Here is a 17,985-nt window from a genome sequence, read left to right on the forward strand (position 1 = left end):
ATATGAATAGTGCCCCAGAGGTTGGCACTTGAAAGAAGTTCTGAAACTGAGAGCAAGAATGAGAACAGAGGTGACGGCATTAGTGATATCTTTTAAGTGTAAAGCATTAAGGCAGAGTTTGTGGCCTACCTGTCGCCTACCCTGTCGAACTGCCTAGATGTACAAGGGGTGCGTAAAGCCACTTTACAGAACAGGGCCACTACTGACTACATGCTGCTGGCCTTAAATCCCCAGTGTGAGGAGGTCGAGGGAGGGTGCGGGTTTAATTTGACTAACAATGCAGAATCTATACATGAAAAGCTACAGGGGACACAGAGCAGAGTGCAATCAATAAGACAAGATAGGGATCAGGGTGGTGCGATTGGTTGTTTGTATATTGTTATGTTACTGCATACAATGTATACCTTCTTTGATGTCTCTATGTATGGGATGTTTTTGGGCATAAAACCCTTAGGCCTTATGTCCACGGGGACAGATCAGCAGTGGGTCACCCGCACGTGTGATCCGCGCCCCATAGGGATGCATTGGACACCCGCAGGTAATTAAATACGTCGGTTTCCCTTGAGGCGCGGATAGTGTGCGGGTAAACACCTGCAGCATGCTCCATTTTAGTGCGGGTCTCCTGCAGGCTTATATTGAAGCCTATGGAGGCCGTCCGGATCCGCAGCACACCTGCAGCTGAATTCCTGCTCTCTCTCATGTCGAGCACATCCGCCGGGCCGAAGAAAGAAGATCCGGCTGAGATGGAGGGAAGATCCGCAGTGTCTGGACAGGTAAGTGAATCTTTTTTTTAGGCCTCATGTCCGCGGGAAAGGAGGGATCCGCTGCAGGATTCTGCATGAAGAATCCATGGCGGGCCTGATTTTCCCCGTGGACATGAGGCCTTAGCCTAACCATGCGTTAAACAGAAGTAATAGTCATGCCTTCTGTTATTGCACCCTGTGGGCATTCGGTTTTTTCTTTTTCTTTTTGGTTCTGCTGAGTACAGAGACGAGCGAGGAGACTTCAGAACGACTACCTGTACATAAAGCACTGAAGAGTCGGTGAGGGGGGGGATCTGCCAGAGACATAGATGTACCTTTAAGGCAGCGTCACCAACAATCTTCAGCTGAACAGCTTTAATTGGGGGATGTGAAGGCTGAAGTTCTGTAAGTCTCCATTCTGTCTGGTCTCATACAACACTAGCCATGGACTTCAGCCCAATTGTTTCTCCATCCGAGGGGAGGATCCATCTGGGGGTACAGATACTCCTCTGTTCTTCCAGAATCTCTCATGAAATAAAGTGTCTTCAGTTATCACAGAATGTTACAGAAGGAATGGTACCGGTTATTGTGGACATGTACTGTTAGTTCCACATGAGACCCTTAGCGAAGCTTTGGCATGAAGCCATGCATACTCCTTCTTTCTTTTCTTGATGACTCTTTTGTAGTAAACATAGAACTCGCAGACATACAACGACCTGTGTCCCCGGAATTTACAAGGCCTGAAAGAACGTATACGAATTCGGAACTCGGCAGCGTGTCACTTGGGTCCCTGGAATACCCCTAACAGCGCATACAGATGGGATGGTCAAATGTTTTTACTATCATACATGCGGAAATGGGATCCATGCGCTTTTGCCACTTGCATGCACAATTGCAGGAATACAAGTACAACATCAGTCCAAGTTTCTGGAGCCAATATTGCGCTCACCCGTGTAAGTACACCCTGTAGGGCCCAGAAGAAGGTACTATGAGGACACGAAGAATCATTTTATAAGGCATTATATTGGCGCAAACATTTACTTTTCATTAAAAAAGCATAACGAAGGAAGCTGCCAGTGACGGCCGTCAGCGCAGGAAATGAGCAATGTGGAGGAAGTGACTGCTTTAATAAAGGGACATTTTTAGTGGACTTTGGATTGAATGCAATAAAGCAGTAGTTTACAGAGATTAGAAGAGGCACCCAGGTGTCAAAAATATGAATCACTAAATATACAGCCCGCCCGTACTGCACGCAGTAGCCTTCTCTGGATTTAAAGGGACAGTAGCTAAAATAGGGACTATGTTTTATATTGTATTCATTTTTCTGACTGATACCTGTACGTTGCATTAAGGCTTGTTGACTGTCCCCAGCACTTACCCAACTGAATTCCTAACATAACGTGGTGTGTAGCAGGTGGTGAGGTTGGGCTGGGACTGAGAAGTCGTCAATCGGGATTTTTGTTGTTTGGAATCTGAAAAATTAAAATAAAAAAAACATTAATAAGACAAAAAAAATAAACAAGTGGGAGTGCAGAGTGCAGGTCAGATTTAAAGGGGTTGTCCAGGGTTAGAAAAACATGGCTGCTCTCTGCCAAGCACAGCGCCACCCTTGTCTGTGGGTTATTTCTGGTATTGCAGCTCAGCTCCCAATCACCTCTATACCACACACAACCTATGGGCAAGGGTGGTGCTGTGTCTGGATTAAAGCAGGCATGTTTTTGTAACCCTGGACAAGCCCTTTAAATACAGCGTCTGGTGTGGCAGTCACTTCAGATATTTAAGGGCTATGGGCTCAGTCATACCTTTGGCTCTGATGTTCTGTTGTTCTGCCATAAGAGTAATTTTAGTGACCCTAAAATGGCCCTAATGTGCAGTTGGGCTTTATTGTCTTCTACAATACAAAGGGTTTCTCAAAAATCTGATTATTAGCCTGCCAACAAAGCCATAATTTGGCAAGTATTATATCCCTACATTGGCGGCAGTGCTTTAGTGCATAGCTCATTCACATTACAGTTACACCAGTTATTAATGTGAATGAACACCCTCGTGTCCGCAGGAATGAACAGGTCAACAATATGGAGCCACATACACTATTATAAAGGATATTATTGTAGCATTAGAAGGAAAGTAACCAATCGTACCCAAGAAGCTCCTCATTATCATATAGTCAGAATCCTTTGGTTCTTGAAATATTTCCAGATCTACATAAGGAGGTCGGGCAGGTTTCTTCGGTCTTAGTCCAAGTACAGCTTCACATGGCAAAAATTTTAACTTCGGTTTGTTGGGGCAATCAGTTGTCGGCTGCTTGATTTGTGAAACATGTGAGGGGCTTCCAACAGGTTTGTTATATGAACTGTTCACATGGGGAGTTGGGAGAACGGGTTTATTAACAGGAACTGAAGGTTTATTGACGCCGGCTTCACGAAGACTTCTTGAGTTACTTCGATAGGAGAAGCTTTGATGTGAATGTAAAGAGCTTCCTGCAGCTTTAAAGGGGTCACTTTTTGGGGAGGCTGCTAGATCTGGAGAAGATAAAGCTCTGGGCACTGGTTTCTGAAAATATCGCTCCTTGACTGGCTGGATCGTTGGTTTTGCTGGTATCGCAGGCTTAGGTCCCACTTTGGCCTGAAAAATAGGTTTGGCACCAACATTTTCTCCAGGTTCCTTTTGAAATTTCATGCGAATATTTTTAAAACCTTCTGGATCTGCCTGTAAAGTAAAGAAAGAAAGTCCCAATCAAACAACGTTGTACGGCGGGTGCAGTATTCATTAGGAACAGGGTACATCTTCCTGTAACTTTGATTCTCATTCAGAAAATAGTAGTAAGAAAAAAGTTTGGTCCAATGTTAGCCAGTGGAACAAAATGAAGAAACACAGCTTCCTGTAACGTCATTCATCTTGTTGGCCATTGAATGGTATCGAATATACAAAAGTGTCTAGCTGCGAAAATAGTAGTGGAACTGGTAAGAAAGGGTCATTCTAGAACATGTGAACCAGAACGCCTAAGAAGCATGCCCCATATCTTGGGGTCCTATTTCACTTCTATCTTTCCTTCACTCCCTACATTCCATCACTTGCACCTCAAAAACATCTCCAGCATCTGCCCTCTTGTTACTGTGGCAACACTAAAAACTTATTGTGGCCCTGATCCATTCTCACCTAGAATACTGTAATTCACTGCTAATCGGTCTCCCCTCTACAATCTATCCTGAAAACCGCACCAGGCTCATGTTTTTCTACAACCCCTACAACAATGCCTCTGCCCTGTGTCATTCTAGATTATCCATCCATTCTAGAATGTCATCTAGACTCATCACTGTCATCCATTAATCTCTCCACAGTGCTGCAGTGCCCCATATTTCTTATCTCTGGTTAGTATCTTACCCATGCTCTCTGTTCTGCTAATGATCTTAGACTTTTGGCTCCTCAATAATCTCATCCTCCTTTTCATGTCTGCAAGATTATTCTGGGATGCACCAGTTCTCTGGAATGCGCTACCCCAGAAAATTGGGTAATCACTAATCACCATTATCCACAGTTATAAGCAAGTCTTGTAAAAATACATCACGTTACCTAATCTAATTCTTCTACCATCCAACAGTAACCCCCATACTCCATGCACCCCAGTGCACTTCCTGTCTGGTTATACTCGGGTTCTGGCTGGTGACCGGCTCTGGCAGCTTTATGTGTATTATCTTATTTAGATAAAGATGGCTGGCCAATAGTAGAGGACAAGCACCTCTGTCACCCCTGTTTCCTCCTAGATTGCTAGCTCTTTCTAGCTTGGCTCTCACTCATATGGTTCAAATCGTTTCCCAGTAAAGCGGACTGATTGGTCTGGTCATGTGTCCTCTGATTAATAAATGCTGCGGAATATGTTGGCACTATAACGATTCTTCTTATTAGGACCAATTCCACTTACTGTTTACTGGCCCTTTGATTGTGCCTGATCAGTACTATTCTTCTACTAGAAGAGATGATTCTGATGGCTCCCCTCCGCCTCTACACAACATATCACTGCCACTTTTAATTGCAAGTTATCTCGTTATCATTGTGAACATATGTCATATCATCAATTAGGATTAAAGGGGTTGTGCCACTAGAAAAAAAATTGTAGGTGATTAAATAAAAGACCGTATCCTCAGCCCTCGGGTCCTAGCCAAGCTGCTCCCTCAGGTCCTAGCCAAGCCGCTCCCTCGGGCCCTAGCCAAGCCGCTCCCTCGGGCCCTAACCAAGCCGCTCCCTTGGGTCCTAGCCAAGCCGCTCCCTCGGGCCCTAACCAAGCCGCTCCCTTGGGTCCTAGCCAAGCCGCTCCCACGGGTCCTAGCCAAGCCGCTCCCACAGCCCCGGCCCGAACACAGACCCTTTAATTCTATTATTTTTTCGTGAATCATGCCATAATAAGCTCTAGTGACAAGTGATTAACCCCATGGTTGGATACAAATGGGTTGTCCTCTGCTGTGTCAGGGCCACAGCCCAACCCTGATCATTCCCTTGTCACAATGATATATTGTGGGGGTCAGTACCAGATTTACAGCCCAGGAACCTCTAAGCTTATCGAGGAGGCCACGCCAGAGAGGAGCGCTCACCCCTTCTGATAGATTGATTTTAGTAATTAATGGCATTTGTAGTCCTGAAGCATCTGGTCTTGTACCTCCGCATTGTAGTCCTGGAGCATCTGGTCTTGTACCTCCGCATTGTAGTCCTGGAGCATCTGGTCTTGTACCTCCGCATTGTAGTCCTGGAGCATCTGGTCTTGTACCTCCGCATTGTAGTCCTGGAGCATCTGGTCTTGTACCTCCGCATTGTAGTCCTGGAGCATCTGGTCTTGTACCTCCGCATTGTAGTTCTGGAGCATCTGGTCTTGTACCTCCGCATTGTAGTCCTGGAGCATCTGGTCTTGTACCTCCGCATTGTAGTTCTGGAGCATCTGGTCTTGTACCTCCGCATTGTAGTCCTGGAGCATCTGGTCTTGTACCTCCGCATTGTAGTCCTGGAGCATCTGGTCTTGTACCTCCGCATTGTAGTCCTGGAGCATCTGGTCTTGTACCTCCGCATTGTAGTCCTGGAGCATCTGGTCTTGTACCTCCGCATTGTAGTCCTGGAGCATCTGGTCTTGTACCTCCGCATTGTAGTTCTGGAGCATGTGGTCTTGTTCCTCCGCATTGTAGTTCTGGAGCATCTGGTCTTGTACCTCCGCATTGTAGTTCTGGAGCATCTGGTCTTGTACCTCCGCATTGTAGTCCTGGAGCATCTGGTCTTGTACCTCCGCATTGTAGTCCTGGAGCATCTGGTCTTGTACCTCCGCATTGTAGTCCTGGAGCATCTGGTCTTGTACCTCCGCATTGTAGTTCTGCAGCATCTGGTCTTGTACCTCCGCATTGTAGTCCTGGAGCATCTGGTCTTGTACCTCCGCATTGTAGTCCTGGAGCATCTGGTCTTGTACCTCCACATTGTAGTTCTGGAGCATCTGGTCTTGTACCTCCGCATTGTAGTTCTGGAGCATCTGGTCTTGTACCTCCGCATTGTAGTTCTGGAGCATCTGGTCTTGTACCTCCGCATTGTAGTTCTGGAGCATCTGGTCTTGTACCTCCGCATTGTAGTCCTGGAGCATCTGGTATTGTACCTCCGCATTGTAGTTCTGGAGCATCTGGTCTTGTTCCTCCGCATTGTAGTTCTGGAGCATCTGGTCTTGTACCTCCGCATTGTAGTTCTGGAGCATCTGGTCTTGTACCTCCGCATTGTAGTTCTGGAGCATCTGGTCTTGTACCTCCGCATTGTAGTCCTGGAGCATCTGGTCTTGTACCTCCGCATTGTAGTCCTGGAGCATCTGGTCTTGTACCTCCGCATTGTAGTCCTGGAGCATCTGGTCTTGTACCTCCGCATTGTAGTCCTGGAGCATCTGGTCTTGTACCTCCGCATTGTAGTCCTGGAGCATCTGGTCTTGTACCTCCGCATTGTAGTCCTGGAGCATCTGGTCTTGTACCTCCGCATTGTAGTTCTGGAGCATCTGGTCTTGTACCTCCGCATTGTAGTCCTGGAGCATCTGGTCTTGTACCTCCGCATTGTAGTCCTGGAGCATCTGGTCTTGTTCCTCCGCATTGTAGTTCTGGAGCATCTGGTCTTGTACCTCCGCATTGTAGTCCTGGAGCATCTGGTCTTGTACCTCCGCATTGTAGTCCTGGAGCATCTGGTCTTGTACCTCCGCATTGTAGTTCTGGAGCATGTGGTCTTGTTCCTCCGCATTGTAGTTCTGGAGCATCTGGTCTTGTACCTCCGCATTGTAGTCCTGGAGCATCTGGTCTTGTACCTCCGCATTGTAGTCCTGGAGCATCTGGTCTTGTACCTCCGCATTGTAGTCCTGGAGCATCTGGTCTTGTACCTCCGCATTGTAGTTCTGCAGCATCTGGTCTTGTACCTCCGCATTGTAGTCCTGGAGCATCTGGTCTTGTACCTCCGCATTGTAGTTCTGGAGCATCTGGTCTTGTACCTCCGCATTGTAGTTCTGGAGCATCTGGTCTTGTACCTCCGCATTGTAGTCCTGGAGCATCTGGTATTGTACCTCCGCATTGTAGTTCTGGAGCATCTGGTCTTGTTCCTCCGCATTGTAGTTCTGGAGCATCTGGTCTTGTACCTCTGCATTGTAGTTCTGGAGCATCTGGTCTTGTACCTCCGCATTGTAGTTCTGGAGCATCAGGTCTTGTACCTCCGCATTGTAGTCCTGGAGCATCTGGTCTTGTACCTCCGCATTGTAGTCCTGGAGCATCTGGTCTTGTACCTCCGCATTGTAGTTCTGGAGCATCTGGTCTTGTTCCTCCGCATTGTAGTTCTGGAGCATCTGGTCTTGTACCTCTGCATTGTAGTTCTGGAGCATCTGGTCTTGTACCTCCGCATTGTAGTCCTGGAGCATCTGGTCTTGTACCTCTGCATTGTAGTCCTGGAGCATCTGGTCTTGTACCTCCGCATTGTAGTCCTGGAGCATCTGGTCTTGTACCTCCGCATTGTAGTCCTGGAGCATCTGGTCTTGTACCTCCGCATTGTAGTTCTGGAGCATCTGGTCTTGTACCTCTGCATTGTAGTTCTGGAGCATCTGGTCTTGTACCTCCGCATTGTAGTTCTGGAGCATCTGGTCTTGTACCTCCGCATTGTAGTCCTGGAGCATCTGGTCTTGTACCTCCGCATTGTAGTCCTGGAGCATCTGGTCTTGTACCTCCGCATTGTAGTCCTGGAGCATCTGGTCTTGTACCTCCGCATTGTAGTCCTGGAGCATCTGGTCTTGTACCTCCGCATTGTAGTCCTGGAGCATCTGGTCTTGTACCTCCGCATTGTAGTCCTGGAGCATCTGGTCTTGTACCTCCGCATTGTAGTCCTGGAGCATCTGGTCTTGTACCTCCGCATTGTAGTTCTGGAGCATGTGGTCTTGTTCCTCCGCATTGTAGTTCTGGAGCATCTGGTCTTGTACCTCCGCATTGTAGTCCTGGAGCATCTGGTCTTGTACCTCCGCATTGTAGTCCTGGAGCATCTGGTCTTGTACCTCCGCATTGTAGTCCTGGAGCATCTGGTCTTGTACCTCCGCATTGTAGTTCTGCAGCATCTGGTCTTGTACCTCCGCATTGTAGTCCTGGAGCATCTGGTCTTGTACCTCCGCATTGTAGTCCTGGAGCATCTGGTCTTGTTCCTCCGCATTGTAGTTCTGGAGCATCTGGTCTTGTACCTCTGCATTGTAGTTCTGGAGCATCTGGTATTGTACCTCCGCATTGTAGTTCTGGAGCATCTGGTCTTGTTCCTCCGCATTGTAGTTCTGGAGCATCTGGTCTTGTACCTCCGCATTGTAGTTCTGGAGCATCTGGTCTTGTACCTCCGCATTGTAGTTCTGGAGCATCTGGTCTTGTACCTCCGCATTGTAGTCCTGGAGCATCTGGTCTTGTACCTCCGCATTGTAGTCCTGGAGCATCTGGTCTTGTACCTCCGCATTGTAGTCCTGGAGCATCTGGTCTTGTACCTCCGCATTGTAGTCCTGGAGCATCTGGTCTTGTACCTCCGCATTGTAGTCCTGGAGCATCTGGTCTTGTACCTCCGCATTGTAGTCCTGGAGCATCTGGTCTTGTACCTCTGCATTGTAGTCCTGGAGCATCTGGTCTTGTACCTCCGCATTGTAGTCCTGGAGCATCTGGTCTTGTACCTCCGCATTGTAGTCCTGGAGCATCTGGTCTTGTACCTCCGCATTGTAGTTCTGGAGCATCTGGTCTTGTACCTCTGCATTGTAGTTCTGGAGCATCTGGTCTTGTACCTCCGCATTGTAGTTCTGGAGCATCTGGTCTTGTACCTCCGCATTGTAGTCCTGGAGCATCTGGTCTTGTACCTCCGCATTGTAGTCCTGGAGCATCTGGTCTTGTACCTCCGCATTGTAGTTCTGGAGCATCTGGTCTTGTACCTCTGCATTGTAGTCCTGGAGCATCTGGTCTTGTACCTCCGCATTGTAGTCCTGGAGCATCTGGTCTTGTACCTCCGCATTGTAGTCCTGGAGCATCTGGTCTTGTACCTCCACATTGTAGTCCTGGAGCATCTGGTCTTGTACCTCCGCTTTGTAGTCCTGGAGCATCTGGTCTTGTACCTCCGCATTGTAGTCCTGGAGCATCTGGTCTTGTACCTCCGCATTGTAGTCCTGGAGCATCTGGTCTTGTACCTCCGCATTGTAGTTCTGGAGCATCTGGTCTTGTACCTCCGCATTGTAGTCCTGGAGCATCTGGTCTTGTACCTCCGCATTGTAGTTCTGGAGCATCTGGTCTTGTACCTCCGCATTGTAGTCCTGGAGCATCTGGTCTTGTACCTCCGCATTGTAGTTCTGGAGCATCTGGTCTTGTACCTCTGCATTGTAGTCCTGGAGCATCTGGTCTTGTACCTCCGCATTGTAGTCCTGGAGCATCTGGTCTTGTACCTCCGCATTGTAGTCCTGGAGCATCTGGTCTTGTACCTCCGCATTGTAGTCCTGGAGCATCTGGTCTTGTACCTCCGCATTGTAGTTCTGGAGCATCTGGTCTTGTACCTCCGCATTGTAGTCCTGGAGCATCTGGTCTTGTACCTCCGCATTGTAGTTCTGGAGCATCTGGTCTTGTACCTCCGCATTGTAGTCCTGGAGCATCTGGTCTTGTACCTCCGCATTGTAGTCCTGGAGCATCTGGTCTTGTACCTCTGCATTGTGCTGTTCCTTTATTATTCCTCCAATGAGTTTATTAATAAATTGACAACCAGTTGAAGGTGTCCCTACAGAAGACACTATCCAATTCCCCACTCTGTACCGACACACCCATTTGACAATGCTGATGCTCCAGTTGTCAATTTAACATGTCCAGGAGGAATAACAAAGGACTGACAAAATGCCGAGTGACGAGAAAAAATGCTTTGAAATGGTTATTTCATGGGAATACAAACATTTACTAAAATAGACATGTGATGGATCCACTGTGATTGATGCAACCTCCGAACAGGTCAATCCAGAGCCCAACAAACTGAAGGTTTTTATTTGGTGCTTTAGAAGTTACACCTTTTTTGGGGGTATAATTGGGGTGCCTCTTCCAAAAATACCATGACATTCACCCAATCCACTCTAGTTTTGGATATATGGTAAGGAAAGGCATAACTTCCTTACATTTTAGATTTTTGGTCAATATTTGAGCATTTTGTTTTGTTTTCAAAATGTAATTTTGGTGAAATGTATTAATTACCAGGAAGGTTAAAGGGGTTGTCCCGCGGCAGCAAGTGGGTCTATACACTTCTGTATGGCCATATTAATGCACTTTGTAATGTACATTGTGCATTAATTATGAGCCATACAGAAGTTATCAAAAGTTTTATACTTACCTGCTCCGTTGCTGGCGTCCTCGTTTCCATGGAGGCCGTCTAATTTTCGGCGTCTAATGGCCAAATTAGCCGCGCTTGCGCAGTCCGGGTCTTCTGCTGTCTTCAATGGGGCCGCTCGTGCAGAATGCCGGCTCCGTGAAGCTCCGCCCTGTCACGTGCCGATTCCAGCCAATCAGGAGGCTGGAATCGGCAATGGACCGCACAGAAGCCCTGCGGTCCACAGAGAGAGAGGATCCCGGCGGCCATCTTCAGCAGGTGAGTATGAAGACGCCGGACCGCCGGGATTCGGGTAAGTACTACCTGGTTTGTTTTTTTAACCCCTGCATCGGGGTTGTCTCGCGCCGAACGGGGGGGGGGGGTTTAAAAAAAAAAAAACCCGTTTCGGCGCGGGACAACCCCTTTAAGTGATGACACAACACCTTTACTAATCGTTGGGATTTTGTTACACTGTCTGCAGCTATGGGTTACATATCCCATACATTACATACACAGACAAGGCATTTCTGATGGTCCTCAGATTAGGCAGCTCATAAATGCCTTAGGTTTCAGAGATGCAATGGACGAGGTTGAGTCCAGTGCATGATCTATGTTTGTTCTAGTTGTCAATGACCTTCTTGGCAAACAGACAACTATTCTCAGTTGGTCGAGGACACACGCTCCAAGCTTAAACATCTTGGCTGTAACATGAGCATCAAGATACACTACTTTCACAGCTTTGCAGAAAGCCTTGGTGACTTCAGCAAAGAGGAAGGAGAAAGAGTCCACCAAGGCGTTAAAATGACGGGAGAGGAAGGAAGTATTAGAGAAGACGGGCTGATGATGGCAGGTAGCTGCTGCAGTCCTCAGTGGGACCGTTCTGGTAGGTCCCACTCTAGAGTCCCATAGAAGAGGCCTTTCGTGTGTTAAATGACTGATGGAGTTAAGAATATAAAGTTCCGATGATTTAATAATTATGTGTTGGTTGCCATGTTACGGCATTCAGGTTACTAATATTCAGTCAATCAGGCTAGAGCGGCATGTCATGTGGTTGTGCCGTACCTCCACAACTAGCGCTGATGCCGCAAAACTGGAGCTAGTTTTAGAATCGAATCCCCAAATATACTTAAGAATAGGTCGAACTTTTAACTAAACTTTCAACCCTAAAATGTGCGTTGGCCAGTGGGGGGCAGAGCTCTCATGCCTGCCGGGGGCTGGGAAGAAGCAGCTCTTATACTCTTATATCCTCTTCCTTGTCTCTTCTGTATGTTACGTTTTCTACCAGTTAACTTTATTGACAACATGACAACTTTGCCTAGAGTCGGGCGGCCATGTTATACAAGTCATTGTTCTAACGACCCGTATAGAGGGTTGGGCATTGATTTGCAGGAATGCTACCTTCCAATAGGTGGCGCCGCAGAGGTATTGTTCCATCTCCCTTATTTGCACATATTTCCCAGAGGAGCATGCATGGCCTTATAAGTCACCTCACACACCTTCTTGCTGCTCTCCTTAAGGAGTGATGTTACTCCTCCCGACCCACACTCCAGCCCTCTTACTTGCCAAGCCACAATCTTCCTGCACACTGATGAGGGGCGAACACCACAAGATAGCTGTCTGTGTATGGACTCTGGCTTGGTTTTCAATTCCCAATCATCGTTTTAAAGATCTGTATAAAGGGTTGGGCATTGATTTGCAGGAATGCTGCCATCCAATAGGTGGCGCCGCAGAGGTATTGTTCCATCCCCCTTATTTGCATACAAGTAAATACACACAGTGAAGAAGTAGATGCAGTAACTAGAATTATAGAATTATTATTCCACCAATATTAATGTTCATGTAGGCTCATGGATATCATGTAAACTTGTGGCCAGGGGTCACATGACTGACAATGGATTGGCTGCTCCACTGACTATGCAATGGTCAGCTGCACTGATAAGAAAGGGGTGTGAGCAGAATTTTAAATCCCTGTAGGAGTATATTCGGAAACTGTGTAGTTTGCTAATCTATAAACAGTATAAGATGGACCACCACCTAATGGAATGGGTGAACTGCTCTGTGAAGACTGGACAGAGATCTCTCTACTGATCTTAGTGCACCCAGGCCTGAACCATGACAAGGGGGCATCTGCTCCGTCCAGGTGAAAGAAGGTTCTATAGATGGGACTTGATTATTGTAAGACCAATGAGGGTGCCTTCACATCTGCACGCAGCAATCCGGTTTCCTGCTCCATTCGTGGAGCAGGAAAGGGGAATCTCCATGACCAAACATCTCCGTCTCAGGATGGAACCAAACAGCACCAAACAGACCCCTCCGACTACAATGGGGTCCGTTCGGTTTCTGCTCAGCTGGCCGGCTTTTAGATGGAAGAAGTCGTGTAGATGCAGCACATTTTCTTCCAGTATTCTGAGCTGGATCTGCGGCTGAACCTCAACGCGGATGTGAAACCACCGAAGACTATGGGACTATCTGCCAAGTCACGCTGTAATGGTTCATTCAAAACTAAGTACAACAGGGGCCTTTCTTAAATCATATGATTTTACAAGTTCTGGTCAGCAGGTTTCTGGAGATCGGCCATTGCTGATCCAGGGATGTATTGTGACGGCAATATGTGAACTCGGCTACGGGGCGCAGTGGCGCATGAACAGCAGGAAGATGGGTCCTGCCCAATGGTTCTCACGTGTGGCATCTACTCCGTTCGAGAAGGATAGAGCAAGGCCAGTCTTGTCTGCCCCATACGGTTAGCCAATACACTAGTGAAAATGGAACCATTGAACTCAACCATGTGGACTAAATCGTGTCCATCTGCTTCAGCCCTCGTACCAACAGACGTGAGGATGGACCAACATCTAATGAACAATAGAAGACCAATAGAGATGAGTATACTCGCTAAGGCACATTAGTCGAGCGAGTAGTACCTTAGCCGAGTATCTCCCCGCTCATCTCTAAAGACCCATCCATGAAAAGGAAGTATTTGATACAAATGTGATACCGCTCTGTAATATATGCAGACTCATCAGACAGCAGGCCTTCCTCTCACACGTTGCTTCTAAGAATCTGAATTGCCCTACTTATTTCAGTAAGATTCATGAGACCCAAATTAGCCGTCGCGGTTTGGAAACAATTATGTCAGATGTTCTGCTAACGAGGGGGTTTATCCAAATTCTGCTGTTTATATATGACTGCCGTACTCCTCCACAAGAAGTGGGAGCGCTGCTGCCCAAATGGAGGAAGACCTTCTGCTACCAAAGTTGTTCAATAAAGGGACGGTCCAGCGTAGCGGTTCTGTAGCCAAAGGCCCGCACTGCCATGGAAGGAGTCTTATAAAACCACGCAATCATTGGAAAATAATGGCTCCGCTACCTGCGAGGTCTGCCAGTACTCTCCATGCTGGCCATTCCTTTCCCTTAGTTCCCATCATGCAATGCTGCATTGATCATCAGCAACATTCACCTTATGTTTCTGCTTGCAATAGAGAAACTTGGTGCTGGTACCGTATATCTGCTACAAATGGCTTCCATGCAGCGGCACATTTCATCCATGTGTTCCTCCTGCATACGGGGGTGCGATCTCCCATGACGGCCGCATGATACATTCTGTAATCTGCTTGCTTTATGTTACTGACTCAGGCATGGAAGCCGCTATCTAACTTTCATTCTGCATTTACACTTTGCGGTCAACCCGAGTTTCTTACCATGAATACTGACAAAATATGGCAAAATACATCGTTTTTCAGCGATTTTGAAAAACCAAACTTTGCTTCAATTCGATCATTGGCTGCAATACTGAAGAGACCCGGAGCAAGGAGACTCGGGGACTTGTAGGGAGGATCATAGGCGCTCTTTATTATGTTTTTCACACATTTTATCTGGGACAACCCCTTTAATCTGACTATCCCATCTTGGGCAGTTATGGCAATGCCAACTGTTCGCTTTTGCTGTGAGGATGAAAATCTCTAAGCCGGCTGTGCTACACCGCTTCAGTGACTTCTATAGGAGGGACAGTGATATGTGAGGAATAGTGCAGGTTTTTGAGCTTACGATGTTCCTGTAACCACCATTCACTTCTATGGGAGTTATTGTAATAGCATAGAACAGCCTGCTTAGGAGTGCGGAATCCGCTAACTACCCTTGGCCACATGCTAGACCGCCTGCACACGGACGGGTCGGATTCCACATGCAGTATCTGTCTGCAGTCCTCTTTATCTGTACTGTGGACATTGGCGTAACTATAGGGGGTGCAGAGGATGCGGTTGCACCGGGGCCCAGGAGCCTTAGGGGGCCCATAAGGCCTCTTTTCTCCATATAAGGAGCCCAGTGCCTTAAATACAGCATTATAGTTGGGGGCCCCGTTACAGGTTTTGCATTGGGGCCCGGGAGCTTCAAGTTACACCTCTGTGTTAAGGGGTTAAGAGAGGTTGGGGGGGCCCAAGATAAATTTTTGCACCCGGGCCCATGAGCCTTGAGCTACACCCCTGACTGAAGATGTGTCAGCCGACGCACATGCGAAGTACAGATTATGCCATGTCGTCACTAGGCAATGACACGGATCCTGCAGCCTTTCCACAATGATGATTCCAGAAGGGCCCGCCTGCATGGAATCCAGGCTCATCTTCCTGTCCAGCCGCTACTCGGATGCCTCTGCCCTGTGCCAGTCACTGCACTGGCTGCCCGTTACATACAGAATTCAATTTAAACTGACTACCTTCATCCACAAAGCCCTCCACAGTGCAGCGCCCCCCTATATTGCCTCCCTCATCTCAATCCATCACCCAGCCCGGGCTCTCCGCTCTGCTAACGAAACTAGACTGTGCGCCCCCTTAATTTGAACCTCATTCTCGCCTCCAAGACTTCTCCAGAGCAGCACCAGTCCTCTAGCAAAAGCTATCCGAGCAATCCAGGACTCACAAGACTTCAGGTGTGCTCTAAAAATGTACCTCTTGAGGGAGGCATACCGCATTCCCTAAACAAACCCCTCTGTACTCCGCCTGATAACATGCTCCCTGACCTACCGACTGCAATCCCTGCTAGCCATCATAAACCGCTCCTGCAGTCATACTGTTTCTGCCGTCACACGGCTAAATGTCTGACCATTGTCTATGTGTATAGCATCCCTCACTCTCCACCCCGCCATACCGTGCACATCTCCACCCCGCCATACCGTACACATCTCCACCCCACCATACCGTACACATCTCCACCTCCCCATACCGTGCACATCTCCACCTCACCATACCGTGCACATCTCCACCCCCCCATACCGTGCCCATCTCCAGCCCCCCATACCCTGCCCATCTCCACCCCCCCATACCGTGCACATCTCCACCCCACCATACCGTGCACATCTCCACCTCGCCATACCGTGCACATCTCCAGCCCCTTTACCTTCTGTATCACCCCATTACTTATAGTATGTAAGCTCGTTGGAGCAGGACCCTCACCCCTACTGTTTCCATCAGCTGATTACTATGTAACCGTGGTTCTGTAATGTTTGTCCTTCTGTCTTTCTGTATTCCCCTGTCTATGTAAGCGCTGCGGGATATGTTGGCGCCATACAAATAAAGATTATTATTATTATCCACCGCAAAATAGAGCCTGCTGCGATTTTGAGTGCTTTGGCACTGCTGTGATTTTGTTTTCATGCAGCATCGCAGGAGTAAAACATCGCAAGTGAGAATGAAAGCATTGCAAATCATTGACTTCATAGTCCTGCGCCTTCACTCACTCGCACATCGCAAGAAAACTGTGCGCTTTTTCTGGCTAGCGTGGAGGAGCCCTGACTATGAGAGGCCGTTTCCGACAATCTCAGTATACGCAGGTCACACCGGCCAAGGAGTTTGGCTACATTTGTGCAGAGTCCCTGCACTTTCAGAAAACTTTTGCCAGTCTTGGAGATATGGTAAAAATATTGCTCATTGGGGGTCCCGCTGCTGATTGCTAGAATGCAGGGGCCGCAGCGCCGTCCCGCTTTGCTGTCTACACTCGTTTGGCCACATAGATCTTTAGGACAACGTCTTCAGCTGCTGGAAGCATGTGAGATCAAGTGAAGACAGCCCAGGGGAAGGAGCGCTCAGGTGAGTGCTGCAGCGCCCTCATTCTAGCGATCAGCGGTGGTCCCAGCAGCGGGACCCCCACTGATCAATATTTTTAACATTTCCATGACTGGACGACGTTTTCTGAACGTGCAGGGACTCATATTCTCATTTATTAGAAGCCGATGAGTGCAGCAGCGTGTCGGACCCGGCTGAGCGTGTGCAGGAGGTATACATTGCAGCGTTGCTCAGTTTCAGTTCCCTTACCGAAGCCAATCGTCGTTTTCATTCCCCGGACTATCCGGTGAGGAGGCGCAGCTCCGGCTCGCTTCCTCTCACTGACACTCGGGTCATTTCCACACCAGATTTATTTTGGGAACCAATATTGCAATAAACATAGGATACAGTTTAGCATTTCTGCCGTCCGGCAGCGCGCAGCGACTCCATGCAAGGGTGTTACGGCAGCACATGCCAGGACAGCCGTAGGTCTGCTGACTGACACTGTAGGGATCTGCGCTGCTCCTAGTTTATGCCGATCCCTCAGCAGCAGCGCCAGTCATGTCATCCAGATCCCTGATCGGCCTAAAAGGGTGGATTGGGCGGTCAGGCGGGCGCCCTGATTGTATATGCATTCTGTTCTGTTCGATCACATGTTCCTATATTGGTGAGACGTCTGGGGGCTCGTTCACACCTGCGTTCAGGCTTTCTGACTCTCTTCCGTTTTTAGAGCAGAGACACTGAATTATAATGGAAGTTCTGTTGTTTTTTTCCCTATTGATGCCTATGGGTTTTGAGGATGAAGCCGAGCTCTCGGTTCGCTCACATCCAGGTAGGTTCCATTTTTTCCACGTTGCGCCACCTGCACGGCCATATCTCCCATTAAAAACATTTCTGCGCATCTTTTTTATTTTATTAAATGTACTGAACCTTTTTTTACTGTTGCCTTCTATATTGCCGTCTATTGCTAGCCTCGTAAGACCCGCTACAGGCACAGACCGGCCTTAAAGGTCCTCACGTCATCACACCCTTTAACTGCCAGAAAGTTTAAGTGCTGGACTTCTTCAAAAAGCCATAATATAATCCATAGAAAACCACCCAATAGGCAGCAGCCACCTCGGCGACATCCCAGGAGCGTCGCTGCCCGGACCCAACAATGGATGTGGAGAGCAGGAGAAGGAAGTCTCCAGCACTCGCCGGCGCCTCCTGCAGGCCAACAGGCTGATGGGGTGGGGCAAACACAGGGAGAAGATGCCACTTGTCTGTTTCTCCAGAAGGTCAAACCCTTCATCTGAGATCTGCATTCCGAGAGACAGGAGGGTGCAGAGGAGAGCGAGACCCTGGCAGCGCCAGCTCAAGTGGCGGATTGGAAGGTGG

At 48.2% G+C, this 17,985-nt stretch overlaps 2 protein-coding genes across 2 annotated transcripts in view; both read right to left on the reverse strand.

Moving 5' to 3' along the window:
* Nucleotides 1-17,985, reverse strand: part of LOC136573216 (FYN-binding protein 1-like) — a 139,156-nt gene that overhangs the window by 104,267 nt on the left and 16,904 nt on the right. Inside the window, exons 2-3 of the mRNA XM_066574498.1 lie at nucleotides 2,885-3,452; nucleotides 2,122-2,215 (exon numbers count right to left, since the gene is read on the reverse strand). Coding sequence (XP_066430595.1) covers nucleotides 2,122-2,215; nucleotides 2,885-3,452 — 662 coding nt within the window. The remainder of the gene's footprint in view (nucleotides 1-2,121; nucleotides 2,216-2,884; nucleotides 3,453-17,985) is intronic.
* On the reverse strand, nucleotides 4,205-8,589 carry LOC136573605 (zinc finger protein 853-like). Its single transcript, XM_066574877.1, has 4 exons — nucleotides 8,350-8,589; nucleotides 7,270-7,680; nucleotides 6,766-7,068; nucleotides 4,205-4,237 (listed from the first exon to the last, which is right to left on the reverse strand). Exons 1-4 carry the CDS (start codon nucleotides 8,587-8,589, stop codon nucleotides 4,205-4,207), a joined length of 987 nt encoding a protein of 328 aa, XP_066430974.1.

This window comes from Eleutherodactylus coqui, chromosome 7 (genome assembly GCF_035609145.1).
Source record: "Eleutherodactylus coqui strain aEleCoq1 chromosome 7, aEleCoq1.hap1, whole genome shotgun sequence".
Classification (NCBI taxonomy): domain Eukaryota; kingdom Metazoa; phylum Chordata; class Amphibia; order Anura; family Eleutherodactylidae; genus Eleutherodactylus; species Eleutherodactylus coqui.